At 47.0% G+C, this 27,919-nt stretch overlaps 1 protein-coding gene across 1 annotated transcript in view; it reads right to left on the bottom strand.

Annotated features, from left to right (window-relative positions):
* grk5l (G protein-coupled receptor kinase 5 like) overlaps positions 1–27,919 on the bottom strand; it is a 320,507-nt gene that overhangs the window by 160,410 nt on the left and 132,178 nt on the right. The window contains exon 3 of the mRNA XM_038821419.1: positions 6,650–6,762. Coding sequence (XP_038677347.1) covers positions 6,650–6,762 — 113 coding nt within the window. The remainder of the gene's footprint in view (positions 1–6,649; positions 6,763–27,919) is intronic.

The following is a 27,919-nucleotide window of genomic DNA, read 5'->3' as shown; positions in this document are numbered from 1 at the left end:
CAGCCGAGACGAACCTGACGATTGCCGACACACATGGGGAGTCAGATAAAGGCCTTAGCTACCTGCACAGAGCCGGTCATACAGAAGTTAAGTAAAAGTCATCTTAGTTGATAGATGTAGTTTAATGCGTAGCCACGTGTATCATTGCAGAGAGACAAGGCTTGTGTTTAATAATAAACTGTATTTTGAACTAACATACTGGTTGTGTGGTCATTTGATCAATACCAGAAACATACTCGCGGCTTGTGGTTTGTTAAATAAAGTAGCAATAGGTGCACTTGACGGTCAAGGGTGAGCTGGCTGTGTGAGGGGGTGGTGGGTGTCTGTGCGCGATGTCGGAGGGGCCCTGTGAACCATCTGCATATGTTTTGGGCCTGCTCGAAGCTGGAAAGGTTTGGAGGGCGGTTTTCAACACCATTCTAGGGGTTCTGCATGTTGATGTGGAACCCGGTCCCCTGGAAGCCATATTCGGGGTGTCGGACAGGCCGGAGCTATAGACGGGTCTGGGGGCAGATGTCTTAGCCTTCGCCTTGCTGTTTGCTCACAGGCTGGTTCTGTTGGGATGGAGGTTAGCTTCTCCACCCTGTGCCTCGGCATGGCAGGGAGGGACCTGCTGGAGTTTTTGGCCCTGGAGGAGGTGAAATTTGCTCTAAGGGGCCGAGTGATGGGTTCTACAAAAGTTGGGGTTTGTTTATTTTGCATTTTGAAAAGTTGGGTTACCGTTGACTGTTGAGGGAGGGTTGAGGACGGGGGAGGGAGGGGGAGGCTCGGGTGGGTGGGTGGTTTAATGTGTTGTGTGTTTTTGTTACTGTTGAAAATTTGGAGTAAAAATACTTTTTTAAAAAAGTTTTGAACTTTCTTCGGAGTTATTTTATACACTAATCCACGCTCTGCTTACCCTAATCTCAAAGTCAAAGGTATTAACCTTTTCTATATCGTATGCATTCAGTTTGCACCATAATTTTAAATGTAACCAGTGTTGAAACTCATCTCCTGACACCCCAAAGCCGGTCCACCATCTACAAGTCACAAGTCAGGAATGTGATGGAATACTCTCCACCTTCCTGGATGGGCAGAGCTCTAACACTCAAGCTCAACATGCAGCCCACCGGATTTGCACCCCAACCCCCACCTTAGACATTCACTCCCTCCACCATCGATGCACAGTGGCAGCAGTATGTACCATCTGCAAGATGCACTGCAACAACTCAGCAAGGATTCTTTGACAGCACATTCCAAACATGCAACCTTTATTATCTAGAAGAACAAGGGCAGCAGGCACATGCAAACATCATCACCTTGAAGCTACACACTATCCTGACTTGGAACTATATTGCTGTTGCCCGAAACCCTCCCCCCCCCCCCACCGCCCTCTACTCGCGCTGTGGGCGTACCTACATTACATGGACCCAGAAGTGAAAGAAGGTCCATCCCCACCATTGATTTAAGGGCAATAAGGGGTGGGCAACCACTGCTAGCCTTGGCAGTTATGCTCATCTCCCTTGGAAGAATTTTTTTTAAACCTGAAAATGACTTCTTGATCTTGACTGTATCATGGAACATTGCAGTAGCACCAAATCAACAAGTTAGAAAAATGTGGAGTTAACAATAAATGTTAAAGTGAAACAAAAAATTAGCTTACTCAAAATTGATATTAATCTACTTTTTGTTAAATTTTTAGGAATGTTTGTGGCTAGATATGAAAACACAGGCACCCTTCTATTTATGTTTAAATTGATAATCAATTTGCAATACGATTTGGCCTCTGTAAATATGTCACTATTAAGAAACTGATTAAGCCTTGTTTAATATAATTTCAGTATGATTCATAGTATTTATGTTCGGGAAACAAAGGTAGTTTTAAGGGAATTATATTTGTATTGGTGAACATTAAAAATAAGACATAGGTTTAAGTGGGTTTAATTTAATGTTTCTGTGCCTGGAAGGGTAAAGTTTAAGGCTCGATTCTATAGATTCAAAACCAAATACTGCTGCCAGCAGAAATTAAGGTGCATTTGCTGCTGGTTCTGGCAGCATTGCTGAGGTGGGATTCAACGACACTTTGAAATTTATATGGGGACGGGAGAGTTTTGTGCAGGGCTTGAGAGGGGCTGACAGGTCCTACTTCTCAGATATCGGGGTGCTATTTTTAAAGGGGGTTCCGATCTCAGAGGAACATGGCAGCCAGCTGCCTCCAATCACTGGTAGCCCCCCCTCTCCACATTCTTTGGCAAGGCCAACCCCCCCCCCCCCCCCCCCCCTCTGTTATTCAACGACACTCTGTTATGGGCTCACTAAATGTCACTCCTATGCAGGCCCCTCCCTCCTCAGTCCCCTCTTCAGTCCCTGCCGCTTGGCAGTGCCAACCTTGAGCCATGGACTCAGAAGGAGGGCAAGGGGGTGAGTACCCTCCCTACGCTTACCTCCAGGATGCTGATGGAGGACCTGCATGGGGGGGGGGGGTCATGTGGTAGGTCTTCCTTCTGTTGCTTTGAAAATCATTAACCTGTCTTTTAGCATGTCAAATTGTAGTTAAAGTTTCCCCTCTACAGTATAGCCTTCAAACACTTTGATGTCTCCCCCAGTATGTCAATATTAATGATCTATCAGATGGATGGAAAATCTTTCCTTTGATGTGTTGGAAAACCTTGAAGTGTCTTTTTCACAGTCACAGTCAATTTCCTTCTCCTTTAACTTCTGCAAGCCCCAACTGTGGGGGCAGCACTCAGACAGAGCACCCAGTCTTTCTAGGGAGCTCTTCAGAACAAATAAATAGCTTCTTTAAAAAAGCTGCAGTTAGAAACAATACCTGCTCAAAAGAGGAAGCACTTCAGAGTTAATGGGTCGTGAAGAGCTATAAAGACCAAAAAAAGTAAATCCCTCCTTTGAAATAGCCTGGATCTGTCAATCAAGAGGCTTGCGAAAGGTGAAATTGTGAAATTGAATGAAAGCAATGCAGTTCAACGCTTTTAGGCTTCTCAGCATGCCCAGAGGTTTGGAAAAATTAAAGAGGAATGAAACTGACTGTGAAACACCTTCATCTGACAAATCTTTGAATTTTACATGCTGGAAGAGACATCAAAGGCTTCCAACACATCAGAGGGGACTTTTAACTGTAACTTGACATGCTGACAGACTGTTTAATGATTTTCAAGGCTACAGAGGGAAGACCAGCCATATCACCCCAACCCAGGAAAGACCCCCGACGTGAGCCCCTCCAGCCCAGCCCAAGTCCCCTTCACCCCGCGCTCCACTGAAGGACCCTCCTTGACACCTTGGAGGTAAGTGTAGAGATTGCATTCACCCCCTTGCATCCCCCCCCCCCCCCGTCCTTGAAGTCCATGGAACCTGATTGTCAGGGCCAGGAGAGATTGGGGCCCGTAGGACTTCCAGCTGAGGGGGGATGGGGAGCATACCGGAACATCTGGCCTCAACCCCAGTAATTATATTTAAATTTGTGAAGATCAGCTGGTATCAGGTTCTCACCTGCTCTGGCCGAGCACCTGATCGGGTCAGGCACAGTGGGCTGGGAGACTCACAACTGGTTTGGCTCTCGGCGAGAATCCTGTTTGGGCACTCATGCCCGATTCAATGGGCCAGCAGGAATCCAGCCTGGGGCTAGCAGCCCTGAGGAATTGTTGCCCTTTAGTTAAAATCATGCTGGATAAAGATGTTTGATGTATGGGGGTTGGTTTCAATTCCAAAAATTTAAAGAGAGTTAAGTGCATTCCAATTAGCCCCGCTTCATGCTTGAGTGATATTGAAGTGGTTACCTGGAAATTGGCAGCACTTAACTCTCTTTGAAGTGGTTGATGTTTATAAACATTGTGGTTAGAGCACTTCAGAGTTATTCAACCATGAAGGAAGATGAAATGAAAAAAATGAAATGAAAATGAAATGAAAATCGTTTATCGTCACAAGTAGGCTTCGAATGAAGTTAATGTGAAAAGCCCCTAGTCACCACATTCCGGTGCTTGTTGGGGAGGCTGGTACGGGAATGAAGCAAGGCTGACAGCTGTGTGGGTGTGAAGCTGCCAATCACAGCCCAGTGAGGGAAATGAATGAATGCCTCGCAGCTCAAGGATCCGAGGGGTTTAAACACAGCTGTCTGCTTTCTCTTTCCAGGAATTGAGATGAGGTGCTTGCTGTGTCTGAGCCAGCAGGTATATTGCCCAGGTGAATGTTACAACAGTAATCTTTTTCACTGCCTCAATCTGTACTTATTCTCAGCTTCCAGCCAGGTTTCTCTTTGCCGAGGTGGTTTCCTGACATGTTTCTCTTTTTTTTGGGGGGGGGGGGGGAATTCCTGACAGGACTCTCTTCTCTGGGGATCTGTGAGGAGGTCTCCTATTTAGGGGGTCTATGAATGGGGTCTCTTTATCTAGAGATTATCTGGTGGGTCTTTATCCAGGGGGTATCTGGGGGTTTCTCTATCTAGGGAGTCTCTGGGGTCTCCCTATATAGGGGTTTAGTGGGGTGGTGGGGAGAGGGGGATCTGGTGGGGATGGGGGTTATCTGGTGGGGATGGGGTGGGCAGGCCTTGCGTTGTGGGAGGGGGCATGGAGGGTGGCCCTCAGATGGACTTTGGGGGCAACTCTCTTAATGAGCTACCCCTTTGACCCACTGCAAGGTCCACCTCGTCGGGGCCACGCTGGGAAATACCTGTAGTAAATCCCGCCCACGTGATTCCCGGCCCAGAGGACCAGAGAATCAGGTGGACCCGGACAATATGGTGCCCGGCCTGCTAAGTGGGTACGAACCTCGATCCTGCAGCCAGTGGCGGGGGGGGCATCGGTAACGGAGGCGCCGATCCCGTTTCCTTCACGACGCCTAATTCTCTGCCACATCGGGAACTCCAATCGGTGGGTAGACCTCGGAGTTTGTGCAAAAGCCTTTAAGACAAAGGTGGGGGGGGGGGGGGGGGGGGGGGGGGGGGGGGGGGGGGGGTGTGCACAACCTGAAAGTGAAACCTTGATGGAAGCAGATGAGGGAAAAGATTTGAAAGTGTGGCTTCTGAAAGCGGAATTTGAAATCACTTGTGTGAATCCGGAGTTCAGTGAGCAAGGTGACTCATTGTATAACAATCATCTGGGGGATTTTTTACAAATAAATTTAGCGTACCCAATTCTTTTTTTCCAATTAAGGGGCAATTTAACGTGGCCAATTAACCTACCCTGCACATCTTTGGGTTGTGGGGGTGAAACCCACGCAAACACGGGGAGAATGTGCAAACTCCACACGGACAGTGACCCAGAGCTGGGGTTGAACCTGGGACCTCGGCGCCGTGAGGCAGCAATGCTAACCCACTGTGCCACCGTGCTGCCCCTTCTGGGGGATTTTGAGGAGAAACCAACAGACATTCACTTGGCTTCAGGGTGAAGTGGGTCTTACTGCAGTATCCTTGCGTGTTTTTAATGAGACAGTTGTATCTTAAGTTGTATCAAAAGTTACAGTCTTTTGAACCAGGGTTCCAATCTGGGATCTTGCCATCCAGTTACAATACCAACTGGTATCGTAACAATTTATGGCCCATCGAATTTACAAATATCAATATTTGATTAGCTTTACTTTGAATACTTGTAAAATAGAATTAATGGACTTGTATAGTTCACAATACTAGTGTTTACATGGTGTCTTATCACAGCAAAGCCTCTCAAAGCACTTAATTTTACTGTGGGCAAACATAACAGTATAACAATCACTGTCAGAAATCTCAACAGCAACGAGATAAATAAACAGTTAGCTTGTGTTTTGGTGGTATTGACTGAGGGAGGAATGTTAGCAAAGACACCGGCCTTCAATCCCTGTTCTTTAATAGTATCACAGGACTTTAACGCCCACCTGATCCAGCAAAACACTGAGATTTGTTTAACATGTCATTGACAGTGCAGCATCACCAAAAATTTAACATTGTCTTTGAATTGCAGGCTAGAATCCGTATTTGTTTTGGGTCTCAAACTGACGATCTTCTGACTCGGCGGTCAATAAAATATTACCAACTGAGCTGATGTTTCTCTCGTTCTTCTTCTTCCTGTTCTAAATGCCACACGGGGGAGCTCAATCTTTACGAAGGAAAATTAATGCAGACGTGGAAATAGCAGGGCGCAACTGAGAAACATATACTGGAGTCCATCCAATGAAGCTGTAGATGAGCTGTGCCCAAGATACGATTGGATGTGTACATCAGGCAGATGCTCAAACCCAAAAGCAGCCGCAGCCAGATTTGATCAGGCGGTCAAAGTACTGATTGGTTGGACGGGCCAGGCCTTACGTGCTTTGTTACAATAAATCCACTGAAGCTAACAAATTAAACATGCAGAAAAGATTTGAAATATTTCATAGGAAAATTAACATTCAATTAAAACATATTTCAGTTGCCAACCAAGCCAACATTCCCTGACAATATAATCGTGTACAGGGTTGCATACAGATGAGATAGGGGCGTGGAGTATGTCATGTGACCTCTCACGGTCCTATTTTCTTCGGAAGCGATTGCCCAATTACTTGCTCCACCTCTGCATCCAACTACAAGTGGAGGCTGGGTAAACACATTTATCAAGACTATTAAAAGCTCACCGAACCTAGGCACTCAAACATCCACGCACACCACCCAAATAGTATTTAGAAACATATTCCATAACCAACTTACCACTAAATCAAGAAAATTTATGTAGTGTTGAAGTTCAGGCTGGGCTTCACAGAACTGCCGAAAAAGTAATCTTCCAATTGGTTGCTTCTCACAGAGGCTGGAATAGTCTCTCTCTACAGAGGCACAAGGCGGGGAGGGGGAGGGGGAAGAGAAAATAAAAACAATAAAGCACTTCATATAATTTCCTTAATGTCGTTTTAATTTATGCTTAAACCTTATTAATTATGACAGTAACTTAATGAATTTTCAACGGTTATGAATTATGCAATTATTGCTCACCCATTCTGTGTGAAAAGATGGATGGTGCTCCAAGCATATAGACATAATCTGATTTCATAGAATTTACAGTGCAGAAGGAGGCCATTCGGCCCATCGAGTCTGCATCGGCTCTTGGAAAGAGCACCCTACCCAAGGTCAACACCTCCACCTTATCCCCATAACCCAGTAACCCCACCCAACACTAAGGGCAATTTTGGACACTAAGGGCAATTCATCATGGTCAATCCACCTAACCTGCACATCTTTGGACTGCGGGAGGAAACCGGAGCACCCGGAGGAAACCCACGCGCACACGGGGAGGATGTGCAGACTCCACACAGACAGTTACCCAAGCCGGAATCGAACCTGGGACCCTGGAGCTGTAAAGCAATTGTGCTATCCACAAGGCTACCGTGCTGCCCACCGTGCACTAAAACGCATCATCTGAAAAGGTTTCGAAAATTAATTCTACAGTTTGAAAATATTCTGCTTTTTATTTTTGCATACTTTCTTCATGACACTTCAGTATCTTGTGAATAACACTGTGACATACTATATTGCTCAACAGTTTACACGAACACCACATTATGTTCAGCAACGACATACAGGACGCAATTTTCTTTACTCATTCATGCCTCGGTGGTAAGACCAGCATTTGTTGCCCATCCCTAATTGCCCTTGAACAGAGTGCCTTGCTAGGCCATTACAGATGGCAATTAATACTCAACCACATTGCTTTGGTCTGGAACCACGAGTAGGCCTGTCTGGGTATTATGGTTGGCAGATTTCCTTCCGTAAAGGGCATCAGCGGACATGACGGGTTTTTACGACAATCGATGGTAGTCGTCATGGTCACCACCGCTGAGTCCAGTTTTATATTCCAGGTTTATTAATTGAACTCAAATTGCACCAGCTGCCATGATGGGATTTAAACCCATGTCCCCAGAGCATTAGCCTGGGCCTCTGGATTACAAGTCCAGTGACATTACCACAACACCATTGTCTCCCCATAAAAATGAAACGCACCTTTATTAAAAAAGTGAATATTAAATTTCTTAATTTGGGATTCATTGAGATCCAATGGCCAAGCTTGCGTCTGAAAGGCAGCTCGCCGTGGCACAGCGTGACCAATAAAGGCCGGGAGAGCCCACTCCTGGGATCTATCTGGCTTACAAAGCCTCACAGGATCCAACGCGATCTTGAGAGAAGTTGCGATGTAAATCCTGCCCATTGTGGGCGGGATCCCTTTTTGGCATATCGGCATATAAGAGCTAGTCTGCCAAGGTGCCTAGATGGTGCTGCCAGCTGGCCTTGGCACTGCCAGGGTACCAGGCTAGCACTGCCAAGGTGCAAAGCTGACATTTTTGCGTGCATACGATTGGGCCAGGCATTCCCTGCGTGGGTGTTGGGGCTCCCTCCCATCGTGCGTTCATGTTGGGAAAGTTCCGGGGATTACTTTAGGGACCTCTGAGATCAGGGCGACCTCTCGCTACGCTGGGGAGCTATAAAATGGGGTATGTGTGGCCACGTGCTCCCCGCTGAGGCCCCTGATACAACGTGGGTCGCATTGAATAGCAATTACCACGTGTTTCTCAGCAATGTGAGCACCAGGAAACACATGGCTAAACGCAATCGCAATGGGGCTTTGTTCCCCATTAGTTGAATCGAGGCCACAGAATGATAATCAGTTGTCAAAGAAGTTGTTGAAGTGACCAAGTACAAAGGGAGAAAATTATTTGTAACAATGACTTCCTGCACAATAAGCCCACCACTTCAGTTGTACATTCTTGGAATCTAGACACTGATCACTGAAGAGGAAGATTAAATATATAATTGAGACTGTGAACTATCGTAATTGACATTTGAAAGTACTATGGGCCTGGGAGCAGACCACCTTCACATAAAAAAATAATACTTTTGATTGGCAAGACTGGGAAATGTTCACATTCAGAAGGACCTGGGTGTCCTTGTAAATGAATCACAAACGGTTAACATGCAAGTTAAGCAAGCAATTAGAAAGGCAAATCATATGTTAGATTTTGTTACAAAGTGATTGGATATGAATGTAAAGTTTTACTACAATTATTCAGGACATTGATGAGGCCACACTGAGAATAGTTTGTGTAGTTTTGGTCCCCTTACCCAAGGACGTCATACTTGCACCAGAGGCAAGTGCAAAAAAAGGTTCATTAGATTAATTTCTTGACTGAGGAGTGTGCCTTATGAGGTGATCTTATGCAGACTAGGTGCGTTTACCATGGCGATTACAAGAATGAGGGATGATCCAATTGAAATATATTCTTGAGGGGGTTGTTGTTGGCAAAATGTTTCCCTGGCTAGGGAATCTGGAACATGGCCTCACAGTCTCAGAATAAGGGGTTGGCCATTTGGGATTGAGATGATGAATTAATTTGAAATTTCTACCTCGGAGGGGACTCTGCGTTCAGTCATCGAGTATTTTCAAGATTGACGGTGACAGGTGTTTGGGTACTAATGGAATTAAGGGATCTAGGGTTAATGAGGGATGGTGGAGTTGAGGTAAAAAAAAATCAACCATGACCTTGCTGAATAGTGGAGAAGGGTAAAAGTACGAAATGGCCTACTTCTGGTCCTGGCTTCTATGGACGGAATTTTCTCAATTTGTGACTAAATTCTTGTAGCATGGGTGGGAACATGCAGCGTCCGGCAGGAAAACCCGCTAAAAATTCCAGTTAAAGCCTCATTAATCACGCACCCCGGTGTTTCATGCCGCATTCGGTGATGGGACAGGCCTGGATGGTGTGTAATCTGCCATTGTGTCTGGATACCATATTGAAATTGTATCCAACATCACTGACCTACCAGTGAACAAAGTGGATCTTCTGAAAATGAAGTTAGATCTTCGGGAGCATTCTGAAAGCTGAAGATAAAACTCCTGAGAATGTTGGTGGATCTCAAGGAACATTCTGAGTTTGGAAGATGGACTCCCTCCAGGACCCCGAACCTGGAAGGTCGCGTACAAATGCACCCCCGATCCAGTGCTGTGCTGTTCTAACTAGGGTGATCTCCATCTGTACTCCCAGAGTAAACCCCAGGCTTAGAACATAGAACATAGAACAGTACAGCACAGAACAGGCCCTTCGGCCCTCGATGTTGTGCCGAGCAATGATCACCCTACTTAAACCCACGTAACCCGTATACCCGTAACCCAACAATCCCCCCATTAACCTTACACGGGCAATTTAGCATGGCCAATCCACCTAACCCGCACATCTTTGGACTGTGGGAGGAAACCGGAGCACCCGGAGCAAACCCACGCACACACAGGGAGGACGTGCAGACTCCACACAGACAGTGACCCAGCCGGGAATCGAACCTGGAGCTGTGAAGCATTGATGCTAACCACTATGCTACCGTGAGGCCCCTTGTTCAGACGAGTTCCCGGCATCTGCACATCACGTTGTACAAGCATGTTTCATTCCAGTGTGTTTTCCCCGCCGGCATTGTGGAGAATCTGGGATTGAGGGGGGGGGGGGGGGGGGCTGAATTCTATCCTGCCCGTGCCTCCCCAGAATCAAAATATGGTGGGTGGGGCCCTTTGTCTGCGCACTGGGATCTTTTCCGACACAATCTTCATGCCCCCTCGCCAAACGTCCAGTCCTAATTGGATGGTAGAGCTGCTGAGGTTTTGTTCTGTTTTAATTTTCTTTTTTATGCAATGCATATCACTTCAGACTGAGCCAATATTGCAAAGACCAAGAATTACAATTTTGGTGCAACAGCATTGCTTCTATCAATTTCACTAAATGAACATAATTATCACTTGCACCAGAAAGACTGCATTCAAGGCCATGTTCAGACTCACTTTTCTAGGGCAGCAACCCACTTGTTACTGTGGAGTAGCCAGGGCAGATGGTCACGTCATCTATCTTAAAGCAGTCAACTTGCAACTTAGGAAAAGCAGTAGTCAAGTTGCCCACAGCAGTGTCCTACAAACTGCAGTGATAATGGTAAGATGCTGGAAGAGAGATAATATTGTCCAGGACACTGGGATGAACAACTGAACCACAGCATCCCAATTTTCTTTTTTGATCAAATGCTGCCAATATTTGCAGGTTATATTCTGACCTACCCATGTCTCACTGTCACAATTGTCTTCGCATGTCCCAGGGTTGTGTTCACAGCTACAATTGAAATGTCAGCTTTTCTAGAGCTGTGTCAAAATTTGTGAAATTATTCAGCGTCATACACTAGTTTCCTGGTGTGGCACGTGACTCTGCTCTTCAGCTAGGCATAACATTGGGCACGATCCTAAGGCCACGCTGCACCCAAAAGCAGCTTGCCACGGTGCAGCGTGACCGATAGAAACCAGGAGACCCCAGGATCTATCCCGCTCGCAATTCCTCGCAAGATCTAACGCAAACTCGCGAGATGCTGCGATGTAAATCCTGCCCATTGTGGGCAGGATCACTTTTTAGCATAATAAAGCACAACAGTTTCACTCTAATATACAGTTTCTGGCGTTAAGATCTACCCCTGCGCCTCCGGGAACTCGGGCGAGCGCCATTCTGCACTCGTCCCCACAAGCGGCACTCATGAGAGTCTCCCAGGTGATCAGAGGCCCCCAGGTGCATGCCCCTTGGACAGAGTGGTACCCTGGCACTGCTTGTGCCAAGGCAACCTGGGCAGTGCCACCCCCCATAGTGCATTGGGGTCTGGGAGGCATCGGAGTTTGCGTTGGGGGCCTCAGAGATCTCTCGCTACACTGAGGAGTTCTGGCGAGTGGAGCTCCTCAATGTAGAAGCCAGGGCGACAAGCAGCCTCAGCCGTGCGATCCCCGCTGAGGATTCTCATTTAACATAGGAAGTGTTGTATATTTGTTCCCATTTAGTTGAATCGCGTCCTATATATTGATGCACCCTTACACTTCACCGCTATTCTGGAAATGAAGAATAATTTGCTTTACAAGCAGATGATGTAGGTTTTGGACAAATGTAACCAATGGAACATATGGATTTTAGTCGGCCTGCAGTCAGGAAATTTAAAAAAAAACATTTCCATCTGTGTTCCTTGTTTAATTGGATAACTTAATTGCAAGATTAGTCATTGCCTTCTGTTTCAAACATGTGCACATGTTAAGCAGAGATTTAAATAGCTATTTCCATTAATTTACCACCATACCTCGGGTTAATGTTCCAATAATGTGTGTTTTTTGGATTACACGATGAAAATGAATCCAAAGGCAAATCAACGGCGCAATTTAACAGGGACAAAACCGAGTCCTGTTTCGGGCAGGTTTACTCGAGTGTTTCTCTTTGGGTTTCTGCAAGAAAGTCCTGCCAAGGACACATTTACATTCATTTAGTACATTGACAAGCTCAGCTCACCAGTACAGGAAGAGTTCGGGGTGCCATTTTTAAATGCACCCCAATCTCATGACCCCCCCAACACCCTAACTTACCGATTACGGGTCCTCGAGCTCCCTTCACCTCACCTCATAAGGGCAGGGCACCCCCAGGCCCGATCCAAGGCATGGACAACACCCCACTGGGCACCTTGGCACTGTCAGCCTGGCACCACCCCAGCCAGCCTGGCAGTACCATGTGGGAACACTGCCAGTGCCTGGGTGGCAGTGCCAGGGTGCCCAGTGGCACCAGGAGTGCCCGGGTACCACCCTGCCCCAGAGCCTGACTACTGGGGAGCCTTCAATCTTCTGGGGATACCCCTAGCACAAAGAGATGCCTAGCACGTGAATGTTTACATATGTAAGTATTATAGATTACAGTGCCAGGGTATTGCCCGGGCATGACCAACCACCCCCACATCCCCCTAGTTTTTAAAAACCTGTTGTAAACAGCAACGGTGTGATATCATGCCACCGGGGCAGTGGGGGATGAGGCCTGCTAATTATATTAAAGTGTACTATAATGGAGTCCTGTCATTGCATGGCGGAAAACCCATTACGTCACTGGAGGAGGGTGGGGACAATCGAGCGGGGAAACCTCGCCAAAGTAAAAGCCGTTTTGAGACTTCTCCTTGATTCTCCAATCCAAAGACCATAGGGGCTCACAGGGTTAAGTTATACATATAGGATGGATAGACTGGACTCTACTCCCTTGAATATAGAAGATCATTAGGTGATCTTTTGGAGGTGTTTAAGATAATTCAAAGGAGCACACAAGAGTAGAGCAAAAGAAACCAAGTATTGCATGGAGGAAATCTCACACATAACCTTAAAATTACAGCTCAACTGTGATATCAGGGAACATATATTCAGACAATGGGCAGTGGAACTCGGCAACACTCTCTCCCAAACAGCTGGGACAAAACAAATTCAGGGTATTAAGGGTTATGGAATTAAGGAAGGTAGATGGAGCTAAGGTGAAGATGAGTCACAATCAAATTGAGGGGATGAGTGATCTTCTATTCCCATGTTCCATCTCATGAGAGAGAAAACTGACTTCAAAATTATTTGTTAAAATAAAAAGAGGTCATATTACAAATGTAGAGGTTGCAAACTATTTGAAAAATTGCACAGACAGAATTAACGTTGAGGAAAGTTTTAATGTCCTTTTATTTTTCAGCAGTTGGATCAGACACAACTATATTCCCTTTTATCTTAACTCTGGTCTGAGAGATTCACTATTCATTGCTTACAATTGTAATTTACTCTTTTACTTGTCACGCTGTGTACTCATCTATCAGCTCTCCCCAATTCTGTTATTGTAACACTTATTTTACACAGCACCAACCGTTTCGAATTTTACAATCACAATGTAATCTATAATACTTACATATCTAAATAAACACATGCCAAGCAACCCTCGTCGCATTGCTCAGAGCAAGCAAAACATGGAGTTTCATCTTACCTGCCCATTGCTATTTCCCCAAGTTAACCTACCCCTTCGCCGCTTCCTGCCTTTCAGCTAAAATATCTTCCCCTCCCTCAGGGGTGAGGAGAGAGTGAGTGTCCTTGACATTAAGGCAGCATTTGACCAAATGTGGCATCAAGGACCCCTAGCAAGACTGTAGTTAATGGGAATCAGGGAGGGAACCACTGGTTGGAGTCATATCTGGCACAAAGAAAGGTGGTTGTGATGGTTGGATGTCAATCATCTCAACTCCAGGACATCACTGCAGGAGTTCCTCAGGGTAGTGTCCTCGGCCGAAACATCTTCAGCTGCTTCAGCAATGACCTTCCTTCCATCGGACGATCAAAAGTGGGGATGTTCGCTGAATATTGCACAATGTTCAGCACCATTCACGACTCACTGGACAATGAAGCAGTCCATTTCCAACTGCAGTAAAACTTGGACAACATCTAGGCTTGGGTTGACAATTGACAAGTAACATTCACGCCACACAAGTGCCAGGCAATGACCATCACCAACAAGAGAGGATCAAACCATCACCCCTTGATATTCATGGCATTACCATCACTGAAACCCCCACATCTGGGGTTACCATTAACCATAAACTGAACTGGACTAGTCCTAGAAATACTGTGGCTACAAGAGTAGGTCAGAGGCTGGGAATATTGCAGCAAGTAACTGACCACTGACTCCCACAAAGCCTGTCCACCATCTACAAGCCACAAGTCAGGACTGTGATTGAATAATCTCCACTTGCCTGGATGACAGTTCCAACAACATTCAAGAAGCTCAATGCCAACCATTGGTTAGCACCCCTAGTCTGTGGCAGGCAACACCCATAAATGAATTTTAAAAAACCTTCTTCACCACCTTCAATCGATGCATATTTTACACAGTTAATGATTTTCATGTTGAGCATTACTTCTCAATTTGTACTCCGTGCTCCAACTGACAAAATCTACACTCTAACATCCTCATGCCTTCTGTTTTAAATGTTACGGCACATTATCAACCGCTCCTTGCCTTTCTAAGTGCTGGGTTATTGATTTTGCAGTTGCTCTACATCGCCAATCTTTCTGAATTTTTTACATTTAGAATAAATATCCTCATCTGATTTATTCTAAAGTGTATTATCTATTTTTTTCATACATTATATTCCATCTGCCCATCCTACAAACGTTTATCATCCTGAAGTCACTTGCAGTCTCTTTGCAGCTAGCTATGCTCCTTAATATTTTGCCATTTGCTCAAAATTTATGGATGTGTTTGGTAACTGCCCTGGAGAAACGTATCCACTTGATGCCCTGCTTTATACAGCAGGTTGATGCCTTGGGAACAAAAAACTACACTGAAGGTCCAAACTCATAAAATATGCATTTTTGACAAATTGTTTAAAACTTCTTTAGGAAACTAGAAATTTGAATTACTGAGTAAAACAAAAGTTTTTTTGTTTTAAAAAAAAGCAGACTGATTCAATCGGTTCTGTTTTTCTGTCTTTTTTGTTATTAATGGTAGTTTTTTTTTGTTATTCCTGATTTACTGCTGTTCTGCATCAAGCAAGATTGCTGACAGCAAAAGTATGATTGGAAAATTGTAATGACAGGAAACAGTGAATATGTGAAATTGTGTGTTCCATTCACGACTTGTAAACGTTACAGAGATAGATGGATTGATGGCTATATATGCAGACTCTGTGTTGTGGTGCCAGGCAAAGTATAGAACAGGCAAAATTCTCCGTCTCGCGATACCGCAAACGTGAACCGCAATGGGGCGTCCGGCTAAAATCGAGGTTGCCTTAAAATCGAGGTTGCCCTCGTTGGTGGGGCTGCCAAGGTTTGCGGCTCGTGATTGGCAGGTTGGAACACAGCATGCTCTGCACCCCCCCCCCCCCCCCCCCCCCCCCCCCCCCCCCCCCCGGGGTGCTCTGCTCCTCTCTGGTGGAAGTCTCATGGGTGTAATTTACTACAAGTATTATGGGTTGGGCGACAGGGCTGTAGACGAGGAGCGTGAGGCTAAAAAACACTGAAAGACCATTGACATCTGTCAGCTTGCTCGGGGATGGCTGCCCAGGCTGGGTGCAGTAGCCTGTAGTGACTTGGTGCGAGGTCCATTGACTTAGGTTGTTCCCCTTCGGATCAGGGTGGCCTGGCTCAGACTGCCATTGCTGCAGTTTATTTTTAAATGGTTTTACTGACAGGCTCCTGACTGCCCACACTGCTGAGCGCTGCCTATGTCCATTAAATGTTCAGAAGGCCTCTGGCGATCTGGGAGCCCACCCGGACCTCTGGATACCCTCATACCCCAGCTATATCATCAAGGGCCAAGCTCAATCAGGAGCCCATCAGGTGTTGGCATTCGTCAGATGCGCTGCCCCACGGTGGTACGGTGATGCAGTTGTTAGCACTGTTGCCTATGGAGGCGAGGACCCAGATTCAATCCCGACCCTGGGTCACTGTCTGTGTGGAGTTTGCACATCCTCCACACGTTTCACTCCCATAACCCAAACATGTGCAGGTTAGGTGGATTGGCCACGCTAAATTGCTCTTTAATTGGAAAAAATAATTGGGTACTCTAAATTTATATTTAAAAAAAGATGCACTGCCCCATTGCAGAGGAAGCAGGGAATCAGCAGAGCTCACCTCAAACAGAGGTCATCTGCATCACAGTCTTTGAAACCGTCCCTGGTTCTCTACCCTCTCAGGGCAGAGAATTCACCAGTGACACCCACCCCTCCAGATCACCAGCTGTCTCCTCTGGATTAGACTGGCAGCACTGATTGCCTCTGTCACCATCTCCCAGGCAGTGTTCAGGATGGCAGGCTCGAGTCTGCGGCAAGAGGGTGTCCTTCCACCCCTCACTAGCATGGAGCTGTCGGCCCACCTTGGACACCCGACCTGGGGTGGGGGGTGGGGGGGGGGGGGGGGGGGGGGGGGCAGGTCTTCTCTGAGCCATCTTGGTGGCTGCAGTGTGTGGGGGGTAAGTGGAGCGCTTAAAAACAACTCCAGCTCCCAGGTGGTTAGGACGTCTACTGGGCCAGGAATTGCTCGGAATTTGCGGCAACGTAGTGCTGGCTCATTAGCATGTCATGAACTGCGACGCAAACAGCGCCCCCAACAGGACCATGAACCGCACTCAATTCAGTTCCCAGCATCAGCATATCAGAGAATTTTGCTCAATTAGTTGGATCCATACAAATGAAATTGATCATATCATAACCAAAATGATTATTCCCAGACCAAGTTCTTTAGTAATATAGAATAACGGGTGCGATTCTCCCAGCCCGCGCCAGGCCGGAGAATCGCCGCAACCGCGCCACGCCGCCCCGACGCCGGTACGCGATTCTCCGAGGTGAGGAGATTTGGCGCCATTTGTGCTGGCGCGTTTGGTGCAGCGCCGGTCGTGGGCCGCTGTACGACGCCGGGCCGCCGATTCTCTGGCCCGGGCGGGCTGAGCGGCCACGCACAAAAAGCAGAGTCCCACCGCCGCCGTCCACACCTGGCTGCTGCCGGCAGCAACTCTGCGCGAAGGGTCGGTGGGGGGGGGGGGGGGGGGGCCTGTGGGAGGGGGGGGCCGTCCCCGGGGGGGGGGGGCCGTCCCCGGGGGGGGGGGCCTCCGATGGGGCCTGGCCCACGATCGGGGCCCACCAATTGGGGGGCCAGCCTCTCCCCCCCCCCCCCCCGGCTACTTTGTTGCGCGTCCGGCCCCAGAATCCCCGCGCCATGTTGCGTCGGGGCTGGCACGTTCCGTAAAGCCACTGCACATGCCCAGGTTGGCGCGTCGCCAATGCGCATACGCACATTGGCGCCGCCCCCAGTGCGCACCAGGAAGTGAGGCTGGAACAGGGTGAACTGCTCCAGCGCCGTACTGGCCCCCTCGCTAGTGCCTGCGCCCGTTTCACGCCGTCCGCGTTCACGATGGCGCGGACACTCTGTTCCGCCCAATGTGTCAGAATTCCACAACTTCACAAAGACTCAGATTTCGGGTTTGAATCCTGCCATGGCAGATGGTGAAATTTAAAGTTGATAAAAATCTGGGATTAAAAATCTCATGGTGAGCATGAAGCCATTGCTGTTCACTAAGTCCTTTCGGAAAGGAACTCTGCCATCCTAACCTGGTGTGGCCTACATGGAACTTCAGATCCATAGCAATGTGGTCAACTCTTAAATGTCCTCAGTGATGGGCAATAAATGCTGGCACAGGCAGCAACAGCAACATCCAATGAATTTTTAAAAAAGTATTTACTAAATCAATCAGCTCTGTAAAAAGTAAACGATAAAATGAGCTCAGTCTTAAGATAGTATTAATTATTTTGGGCGAACCATCTGTATCCAACAGCAAGTGTAACGGGATCTCCAGTGACTTGGACTTTTGCTCCTGATTGCTTTAATAAAAGGCATCTTTGTTCATTCTGTCTGTATTTAACTTAATTTTAAAATGCAGTTTTAAACCCCATACTCAAAATGAAGTTACACCCTCATTAAAAGTTAATGCTTTGGCTGCAGTTGGGAGGTGGTGCCCAAAAGGCAATTGGAATTATGATACTGAGGTTAAAGTTCAAGCTTGTGCAAAAATTCATTTGCATAATTACAAAGGTGATATCTCCCACAAACCAACACAATCAGGCAGGGCACGAACGTGCCTTTTCTTTTTCCCACCTTTCCATTTTGCAGGAGCAAAACGGTCATAAATGGGTCTATCACTAAGGGGCGGGATTCACCGAGCCTCCATGCTGAAATCGCGGAGAATGGGCGTTCGCGCGGGAATCGTAACGAGCACCGCTGAAGCGATTCTCCAGGCCCCAGAGAATCGGCACGAATCGCGCGCACGTGGTCTACGCCCCCCCCGTGATTCTCCAAGTGTAACTGGCCGAGTTCCCAACGGCGTGGTTCTAACCACATATCGGCCGTCTGGAATCTCTGGCGGCTGCCGACTCAGTCTTTTCTTAAGGAAAGTCCAGAGTGAAATGCCAGCGTTTTGATGCTAGCGTGGAGACATATCCCCATTTTTGGAGAATCCAGCCCCTAGGTTTTTAGTAAGGATGCTCAGTAAGGATGCTCAGTCTGCGAGTAATCTAATTTTAAATCACCAAAAATGGCTGAAAAAAACACTATTACTGAGCTATTTAATAATTATTCTTGGCCTCCAGTAGTTTAATTGTCATAACCCGCACAGGACTTACAAAGTGGCAATGATTAAACTCCCATGCGCCTCCCTGAATATGAGCTCCGCTCTTAAAGGGGGCAGGGGATACTGAGAGCAAGTATAGCTAAACCTCTGTATAAAGTCAGCCAGTTTGGACATAGAGGAGAGGCCCGGCTGGGGGGCGCGATTCTCCGCACCCCACGCCGGGGGGGAGAATCGCGGGAGGGCCGGGCGAATCACGCCACGCCGCCCTGGCACCCCCCGCGATTCTCCCACCCCCCCCCAAATGGTGTGTCCCCTTTTGCGACAGGCCGCTCGGACAATCGCCGCTCGCCGTTTCTCACGGCGACCGGCGATTCTCCAGCCCGGATGGGCCGAGCAGCCTGCTGAACCCGACCAGTTCACGCCGGCGCCAACCACACCTGGTCGCTACTGGCGTAAACAGCGCGCGACCGGTGAGTGTTGGGCCCGTGGGGGGCAGAGGGAGGATCGAGCACCACGGGCGTGCTCAGCAGATGCCTGGCCTGCGATCAGTGCCCACCGATCATCGGGCCGGTATCTCTAAAAGATGCACTCTTTGCCCTCCGCCGCCCTGCAAGATCAAGCCGCCATGTCTTGCGGGGCAGCGGAGGGGAAGACGTTAACCGCGCATGCGCGGGTTGGAGCCGGCCAACCTGCGCATGCGCGGCTGACGTCACTTCGGCGCTTTGACGCAAGTCCCGGGGGGGAGAATAGGGGGTGAGGAGCGGCCTCCGACGCCGGAGTGAAACACTCCGGGTTTCACTCCAGCGTCGGCTGTTTGTCTCCCGATGGGAGAATTCCGCCCGGGGTCTTTCGTGCCGTGTAAATAATAGTGTGAATAAAACCTGGGCGGCATGGTGGCTTGCATTGCTGCCTCACGGTACCAAGGACCCGGGTTCAATCCCGACCCCAGTGTGGAGTTTGCACATTCTCCCCTGTCTGCGTCGGTCCCACCCCCACAACCCAAAAGACGTATGGAGTAGGTGGATTGCCCACATCAAATTGCTCTTAAATTGGAACAAAAAAGAATTATGTACTCTAAATTTTTTTTGAACTAAATAAAACTAAATTTCCTTTTACAACTTGACATGGACTCCCTAAGTTAATAAATCAAATTTATTTTACATGAAACAACTTGGGAAACATGTCTATAAGCAGACTGTGGAGCTTAGATAGTTAAGTCAATTTGAAGGGTCAGTCCTAACCAGTGAAATCTCACAACTTTGTCCCGGGGTATGGCTACCTTTTAGGGCAGCTCCTGATTTGAGCGAATTGAACCGTGAACCAGCATAATATTTTGGCTGAGAATAGAAACTCAAGTCGTTTTGGGGTGAACTTGCGTTTAAAATTGCCCAATCTTTTTGCACTGGGTTCAGCTGATTCCACTCCGATATTACTAGTGTAAACAAGTGTAAACTCTACCCCAAAAGAAATGTTTTCCAAGACAGGATGTCTGATTTGCTGCCACATTATATCTCTGAAAGGAACAAAGACGTAAATGTCAAAACCCTGATGGTTATCCTCATGCCTCATGTTCAGCTTGAAGAAGAATTTTGTCCGACTAGTTTCTTTGATTAACCATGTGTGAACTGTTTCTAGACATATTAATAAGTAATTCAAAATCTTGTAAGAATTAGTAAAAATACACTATGGACTGTTGGGAGGTGTGTTTTTCTATAGCAGACTCTAGACCTGGGAGATGATTCTATTGGTGCTAGAACTAAACAGGTTGCAAAGTAGGCACTTAGCACCGTGACATGATTCCAAACCCTCTGTTGAGGCTCAACGGTGTTACATCATCATAAATAAGCACATCCCATCTATTCACCCTTTATACTACACCTCCGCCCCAGTCTACTATACTACTTTTTTTCAAGTATTTTTATTCAACAAATTTTCAACAGTTTTACAATACAAAACAACCCCACAAAATCTCCCAGTCGACCCCCCCCCCCCACACACCCTTCACCACCTCCACCGCCTCTTCAACAGTCAACGATAACCAACTCTCGAAAATGCATGATCAACAAACCCCAACAATTGTGGAACGCATCACTCGCCCTCTTCGGAGCAAACTTCACCTTTTCCAGGGTCACAAACTCCAGCATGTCCGTCGTCGTCCCCGCCACGCCAAGGCATAAGGTGGAGAAGCTGACCTCCACCCCAACAAGACCCACTTATGAGCCATCAGCGAGACGAAGGCTAAAACATCTGCCTTCGCTCCTGCCTGCAGCTCCGGCCAATTCCACATCCGAAATATGGCTTCTAGGCGACTGGGCCCAACATCCACATGTAAACCCCTCCCCAAAATGGTGCTGAACACCGTCCTCGAAAACCATTCCCGCTTCGGGCATGACCAAAACATATGCACATAGTTCGCAGGCCCCCGTAACATCGTTCACAGATATCCTCCACCCAGCAAACAACCGCCGCATCCTAGACTTTGTGAGGTGCACCCTGTACAGTACCTTCAGCTGTATCAGCCCCAGCCTCGCTCACAAAGTTGAGGCATTTACCCTCGGCAGCACCTTGCACCACAGTCCCTCCTCCAGCACCAACCCATCTCATCCTCCCACTTCACTACTAAACTGCTTTTTAATAATGATATGAGACATTTTAAACTTTTTACATTATATTTCTGCAACTTCCCTTTTTACAATACAGGTTCTAGCTACCAGACTCCTTGTCCCATCCCCAGGTCACAGTGCTGGGGGATTCAATCTCCCTCAGTGTTCTCAGCTTGTCAGGAAAGACAGCTTGGAGACACAAGGGGCTGGATTCTCCGGTTGCCGACGGCCAAATCGCGTTTGGCGATCGGCCGGAGAATCAAAGTTTCTGACCAAATCGGGGGTGCCGCCATTTTAGCGCTGCCCCGCCCCCTCCAAAGCGGCGTACTCCGTATTGACGGCCTCAGGACATTGCCTGAGGCCCGACCCCGATGCTTCGCCCCTGCCCCGCCGAGTTCCCGACGGTGTGGGTCTCATTGCCTCACCCGTCGGGAACTCGGCGTTTCGAATGTGGACTCAGTCCAGCGCCGCCACAGTCATGGGAGGGCCGATCCGCGGGCGGGTGGGGCGGGACTTTATTCGGGGCTGGGGGCACTGTGGTAGGGCGGTCCGGAGCGTGCGAGCCGGCTGAAGGGGGGCTATTTCGTACACCGGGTCCGCAAGCGGTCTCCGCTATGAAGCGCGACACGCCCGCTGAAGGCCGCCGCCGTGCGCATGCGCGGCCACGGACCCGGCAATTCTCCGGGCGTATCGGCAGCTGGAGCCGGGTGCTCTACGCAGCATTACTGCTATCCCCCAAACGGGGAATTGATGGCCATATTGCGCTGGTTTTTCCAGCGTAAAACGCCACCGTTCCCACGCCGGCGTGGGGACATAGCCCCAGAATCGAAGAATCCAGATCAAGAGCTTTTTCTGCTGTCATCTATTGTCATCTATGTCATATTTTCTGTTTAAATAAAAACAGAAAATGCTGGGAAAACTCAGCAGGTTTGGCAGCATCTGTGGTGAGAGAAGCAGAGTTAACATTTTGCGTCTTTATGACGCTAGGAGGGAAAGATGCGATGGATTTTGTACCGTTCAAGAGGGGTGGTGCAGATGGAGCGAAGTAGAAGGTATGAGCTCCCCGTGTCTGCGTGGGTTTCGCCCCCACAACCCAAAAGATGTGCAGGGTCGGTGGATTGGCCACGCTAAATTGCCCCTTTAATTGGAAAAAATGAATTGGGCACTCTAAATTTAAAAAAATACACAAATAATAGAATTAAAGTCCACAATGGACTCCTGCACAAAAACAGAAAATACTGGACAGTCTCAGCAGTTCTGGCAGCCTCTGTGGGGAGAGAAGGGAGCTGACGTTTTGTAAAACACTCAAGATCTTTGGCCCTTAGCTGCCCAATAACTACAGTCACAAGGTTTGTAAAGTTAATCACAATTAAATGTATAAATTACAATAACTATAATTAAATATGCAGCAAATACAACATATTATCCAATTTCTAAACCCCCCCCCCCCCCCCCCCCCCCCCCCCCCCCCCCCCCACACTTAAACTCATCCCACCCGCTACACACACGAGCCAGGCAAAAACAGAGAGAAGTGGGGGTAAAAATAATAACTAAAAGGGATGAAAGCCTTTGTTTCAGATGGTTGTCTTATAGCACACCTTCCTTCATTTTAAGCTTTCAGTTAGATTCATGGAGATTCTGTGTACAGCTTTTCTGGAGAAAACAAGAGAGAGAGAGAACAGCTTCTTTCCTCTGAACATCCAGGACTCCAACTTCTTCCCCCAGCTCTCTGAAAATCATCCTACTTAGGCAGAACCTGCTCACTGCCTGTTACCGGGTAGAATACGGCCTTTTGGACAATTCGTTGGCCACCAGCCAACCAATTGAACCAAGTCCTACCGATCTCTCGGGTGCCGGAATGTCTGGGTTCTGCTGTCTGAAAGCTCGTACAGTGTTCTCTTTTGTAACTTTCCTCATTTCCCCTCAACTCAAAGGTAAATGTCCATTAAGCATTCTTGGATCAAAATGATACCAGCAAAAATAAAGGGAAAAAACAGGAATCAACAAAAAGGGCACTTACAAGTCAGAAAAAAACCTCTAATTCATGAAAACCATTCGAAGCTTTTTAACCCCAAATATTTAACCTCTTATAAAAACAAATTCAGACCCCACATTATCAAAACTGTTGATCGCTAAATAGCCTCTTTAAACTATCAAAACTGTTTCTGCTGGGATAATTGTAGCTTTTGAAACTCAACCAAGCATTTACAACGACTGGCAAAATGTCAACAAAGAACTCCGTTGAAACTGTACAACCATAGATACATGGAAGATAGGAGCAGGAGGAGGCCTTTTGGCCCTTCGAGCCTGCTCCGCCATTCATCACGATCATGGCTGATCATCCAACTCAATGGCCTAATCCTGCTTTCTCCCCATAGCCTTTGATCCCAATCTCCCCAAGTGCTATATCTAGCCGCCTCTTGAATATATTCAATGTTTTAGCATCAACTACCTCCTGTGGTAATACATTCCACAGGCTCACCATTCTTTGTGTGAAGACATGTCTCCTTACCTCTGTCTGAAATGGTTTACCCGGAATCCTCAGGCTGTGACCCCTGGTTCTGGACACACCCATCATTTGTAACATCTTCCCTGCATCTACTCTGTCTATTCCTGTTAGAATTGTATAAGTCTCTACGAGATCCCCCCTCATTCTTCTGAACTCCAGCGAGAACAATCCCAACCTAGTCAATCTCTCCTCATATGCCAGTCCCGCCATCCCTGGAATCAGTCTGGTAAACCTTCGCTGCACTCCCTCAAGAGTAAGAACATCCTTCCTCAGAGAAGGAATCCAAAACTGCACACAATACTCCAAGTGTGGCCTCACCAAGGCCCTGTACAATTGTAGCAACACATCCCTGCTTTTATACTCGAAACCTCTTGCAATGAAGGCCAACATACCATTAGCCTTCTTTACCGCCTGCTGCACCTGCATGCTCACCTTCATCGAATGGTGCACAAGGACACCCAGGTCCCGCTGCACACTCCCCTCTCCCAATTTACACCAATTCAGGTAGTAATCATCTTCCTATTTTTGCTTCCAAAGTGAATAACCTCACACTTATCCAAATTATATTGCATCTGCCATCGATTTGCCCACTCGATGTCCACTTTGTCCAGATCTTGCTGTGGGATCCCTGCATCCTCGTCACAATTCATCCTCTCACCTAATTTGGTATCATCTGTAAACTTTGAGATATTACATTTTGTTCCCTCATCCAAATCATTAATATATATTGTGAATAGCTGGGGTCCCCGCACCAAGCCCTGTGGTACCCCACTGGTTACTGCCTGCCAATTTGAAAAGGACCCATTAATCCCGACTCTTTGTTTCCTCTTTGCCAACCAGTTTTCTATCTACCTCAATACATTTCCCCCAATCCCATGTGCTTTAATTTTGCACAATAATCTCTTATGCGGGACTTTGTTAAACGCCTTCTGAAAGTCCAAATATACCACTTCGACTGGCTCCCCCTCATCGAACCAAATGGTAATGTTTTTGTCTAGCCTACATCAGGTGGCCTATCAATCAAATCAGTCCAGCAGAAGTTTTTTAAAAAATCTCTCACTGAAAGCTGTTTCACTGATGTTTAAAGAGCAAGGGACATTAACAATGTCAGATCATGACACTTAAACAGACCTAATCCGCCTTTCAAGAGTGTTTTACGTCTATTCCATCAATTTGTGATTCCCACACTGTGGGTTCAGACCCATCAACCAGTTAAAATGGGATCCCTCAGCACTCAGTTCAAATGGCCTTACTGAGTTTGGGTTTCCCTCCTATGTGTGTCGTTGTTCACCCATTTCCCACTGCCGGCAAAAAACTGGGTCTGTCAGAAAAGGGGACAGGACTTTTACATGTTTCAATGAGATTACAGTTTATTACTTCTAAACCTTGGAAAACACAGGCCCGTTTTGCCAAATCTTCTTTGATCGATCAACCCTCCATCCCAGGAATCAATCTAGTGAAAATTTGTTGCACACTTTCCTTGGAAATATACCCTTCCTTAGGTGAGGAGGTCAAAGGTGCACAATAGTTGCCCAGATGTCGTCTCATCAAGGCCCTACATAATTGCAACAAGGCTTCATAACTCTTACACAACTCCCTCGAAACAAGGCTAACATACCATTTGTCTTCCTAATTGCTTGCATGTTAATTTTGTGATTTGTACAAAAGGACCTCTAGATCCCTCTGAGTTAGAAACTGGTCTCTCACCTTCTGAAAAATACTTTCCTTTGACATTTTTCTGACCCAAGTGGGTAATTTCACATCTCCCCATGATAAGCTATCTGCCACCTTCATGCCCAAATCACTTAATTGGTCTATATCCCTTTGCAACCTCTTTCCGGCTCTCACCTAAGTCATTGATATAGATTGTTAATAGCCAAGGCACAAGCACTGATCCCTGTTGTTCTCCAAGAGTTTCACCGTGCCACCTCAAATATGTCACATTCATTTCTACTGTGTTTTCTGCCTTTAACCAACCAATCCTCAATCCATACTAATATATGATCCACAATCCCACAGAACCCATATCTTGTGGAAGACGCTCCTGCAAGGCACCATATTGAAAGCTTTCTGAAAACGCCAAACTACTACATCTACAGGTTCCCACTTTTCTACCCTGTTAGTTACTCTCTCAAAAAATTACCAGAATCGTCAAATGCCATTTTCCTTTCACAAAACCATGGACTTCTAATCTTGGTGACATCCAACCAGGGCCTCTGAGCCAAATTTCATAGAATTTACAGTGCAGGCGGCCATTCGGCCCATCGAGTCTGCACTGGCTCTTGGAAAGAGCACCCTACCCAAGCCCCTACCTCCACCCTATCCCCATAACCCAGAAACCCCACCTAACACTAAGGGGCAGTTTGGACCCTGAGGGCAATTTATCATGGCCAATCCACCTAACCTGCACATCTTTGGACTGTGGGAGGAAACCGGAGCACCCTGAGGAAACCCACGCACACACGGGGAGAACGTGCAGACTCCACACAGACAGTGACCCAGCGGGGAATCGAACCTGGGACCCTGGCGCTGTGAAGCATTTGTGCTATCCACAATGCTACCTTGCTGTGATCCACAGGCTTGGGCCATTCACCTCTCTAAACTGTTCCTATTTTAGCTGTTTGTATTTTGCAAACAAGGTAATTTTGAAATAACTAATCTCGACATTGCTCTCTTATTGTTGGAGAAGGAAAATCTAAATCCATCTGTTACAGATTGAAGGAAAGATTTTACGTTATTGGGGATCAGTTGGAAAAACTGGTTAGTTTACAATAATGCAATTGCTTATGTGTGAACTGCAGAGTTCAAAGTTATGCAATAGAGTTTTCCATGAAGAGAAAAATGTTGGGTGTACTTTTCTCTAAATACTTGTAATATGAAACTGAAAGCGCTTGAATGACTACCAGATATAAAAATTAGCCCAATCACCCATTCCTATCTTTTCTATCTTTTTCAGGTTATGTTAACAACTCCAATCAGGTTTCTTCTGCAAGTCACCCATGTGAATAATGAGTTTTTCAGTTATGCACCATCAGCAATGTGCACGTTATGCTGGAAAATGTTAATCTAGTGCCAACTAAACCAAAAAATAAAACTTAAGGATGTTGGCGTGTGAAAATGAACTGTCTGATGGGATTCTTCAGAAAGCAGGTCTGACAACTTTTAATGAGTATATTTATACACATCAGCAATCCACATTTATTTTTAGACGCCACCACTCCCTTTGTACATCATAGCAGTCAAGCCAAATACTTTAGAACTTTGTTTGCCATGTGAAGAATCCCAATAGGTCAATGAATAGAATATAGGGCACGATTCTCCTTAAACAAATGACTAAGTGTCAGTTTGGGTGGGTTTCGTGAGGTGATTCCCATCGGGTGTTTGGGTGCGATCCAGACCTGTATTCTTCACCCACACGGGTTTTTTTTGAGTATTGGGAGGATTCTCATTGAATCGTCCCACACTTCGGACTGGATTCTTCGGCCACGCCTGCCTAAAATCGCCACGGATGAAACGGGGACCATGTGAAAGTCCATTGACCTAGAGCAGGAATTTCTGGTCGCTGGGCAGGCGTGGCTGAAAAATCCCCTTAGAATTTTTTTCTACAGTGAGGAACTAAAGACGGTGGCAAGACCAGCTCCTCAAAGAGCCTATTTTAAAGCGAGCCCAGATCTCAAAGTGAGGTAATAATAATAATAATAATCTTTTTATTGTCCCAAGTAGGCTTACATTAACACTGCAATGAGTCAGTATGACAAGCCCCTAGTTGCCACATTCAAGCGCATGTTGGAGTACACTGAGGGAGAATTCAGAATTCTCAGCCAGTACGGGAATTGAACCCGCGCTGCTGGCCTTGTTCTGCATTACAAACCAGCTGTCTAGCCCAAAGGTCCCGCACACTCCCAACGCACAGACACCCCGC

The sequence above is a fragment of the Scyliorhinus canicula genome, chromosome 16, assembly GCF_902713615.1.
Source record: "Scyliorhinus canicula chromosome 16, sScyCan1.1, whole genome shotgun sequence".
NCBI classification, from domain to species: Eukaryota; Metazoa; Chordata; class Chondrichthyes; order Carcharhiniformes; family Scyliorhinidae; genus Scyliorhinus; species Scyliorhinus canicula.
The sequence above is the reverse complement of the archived record's forward strand: the minus strand, read 5'-3'. Positions and strand labels throughout refer to the sequence as shown.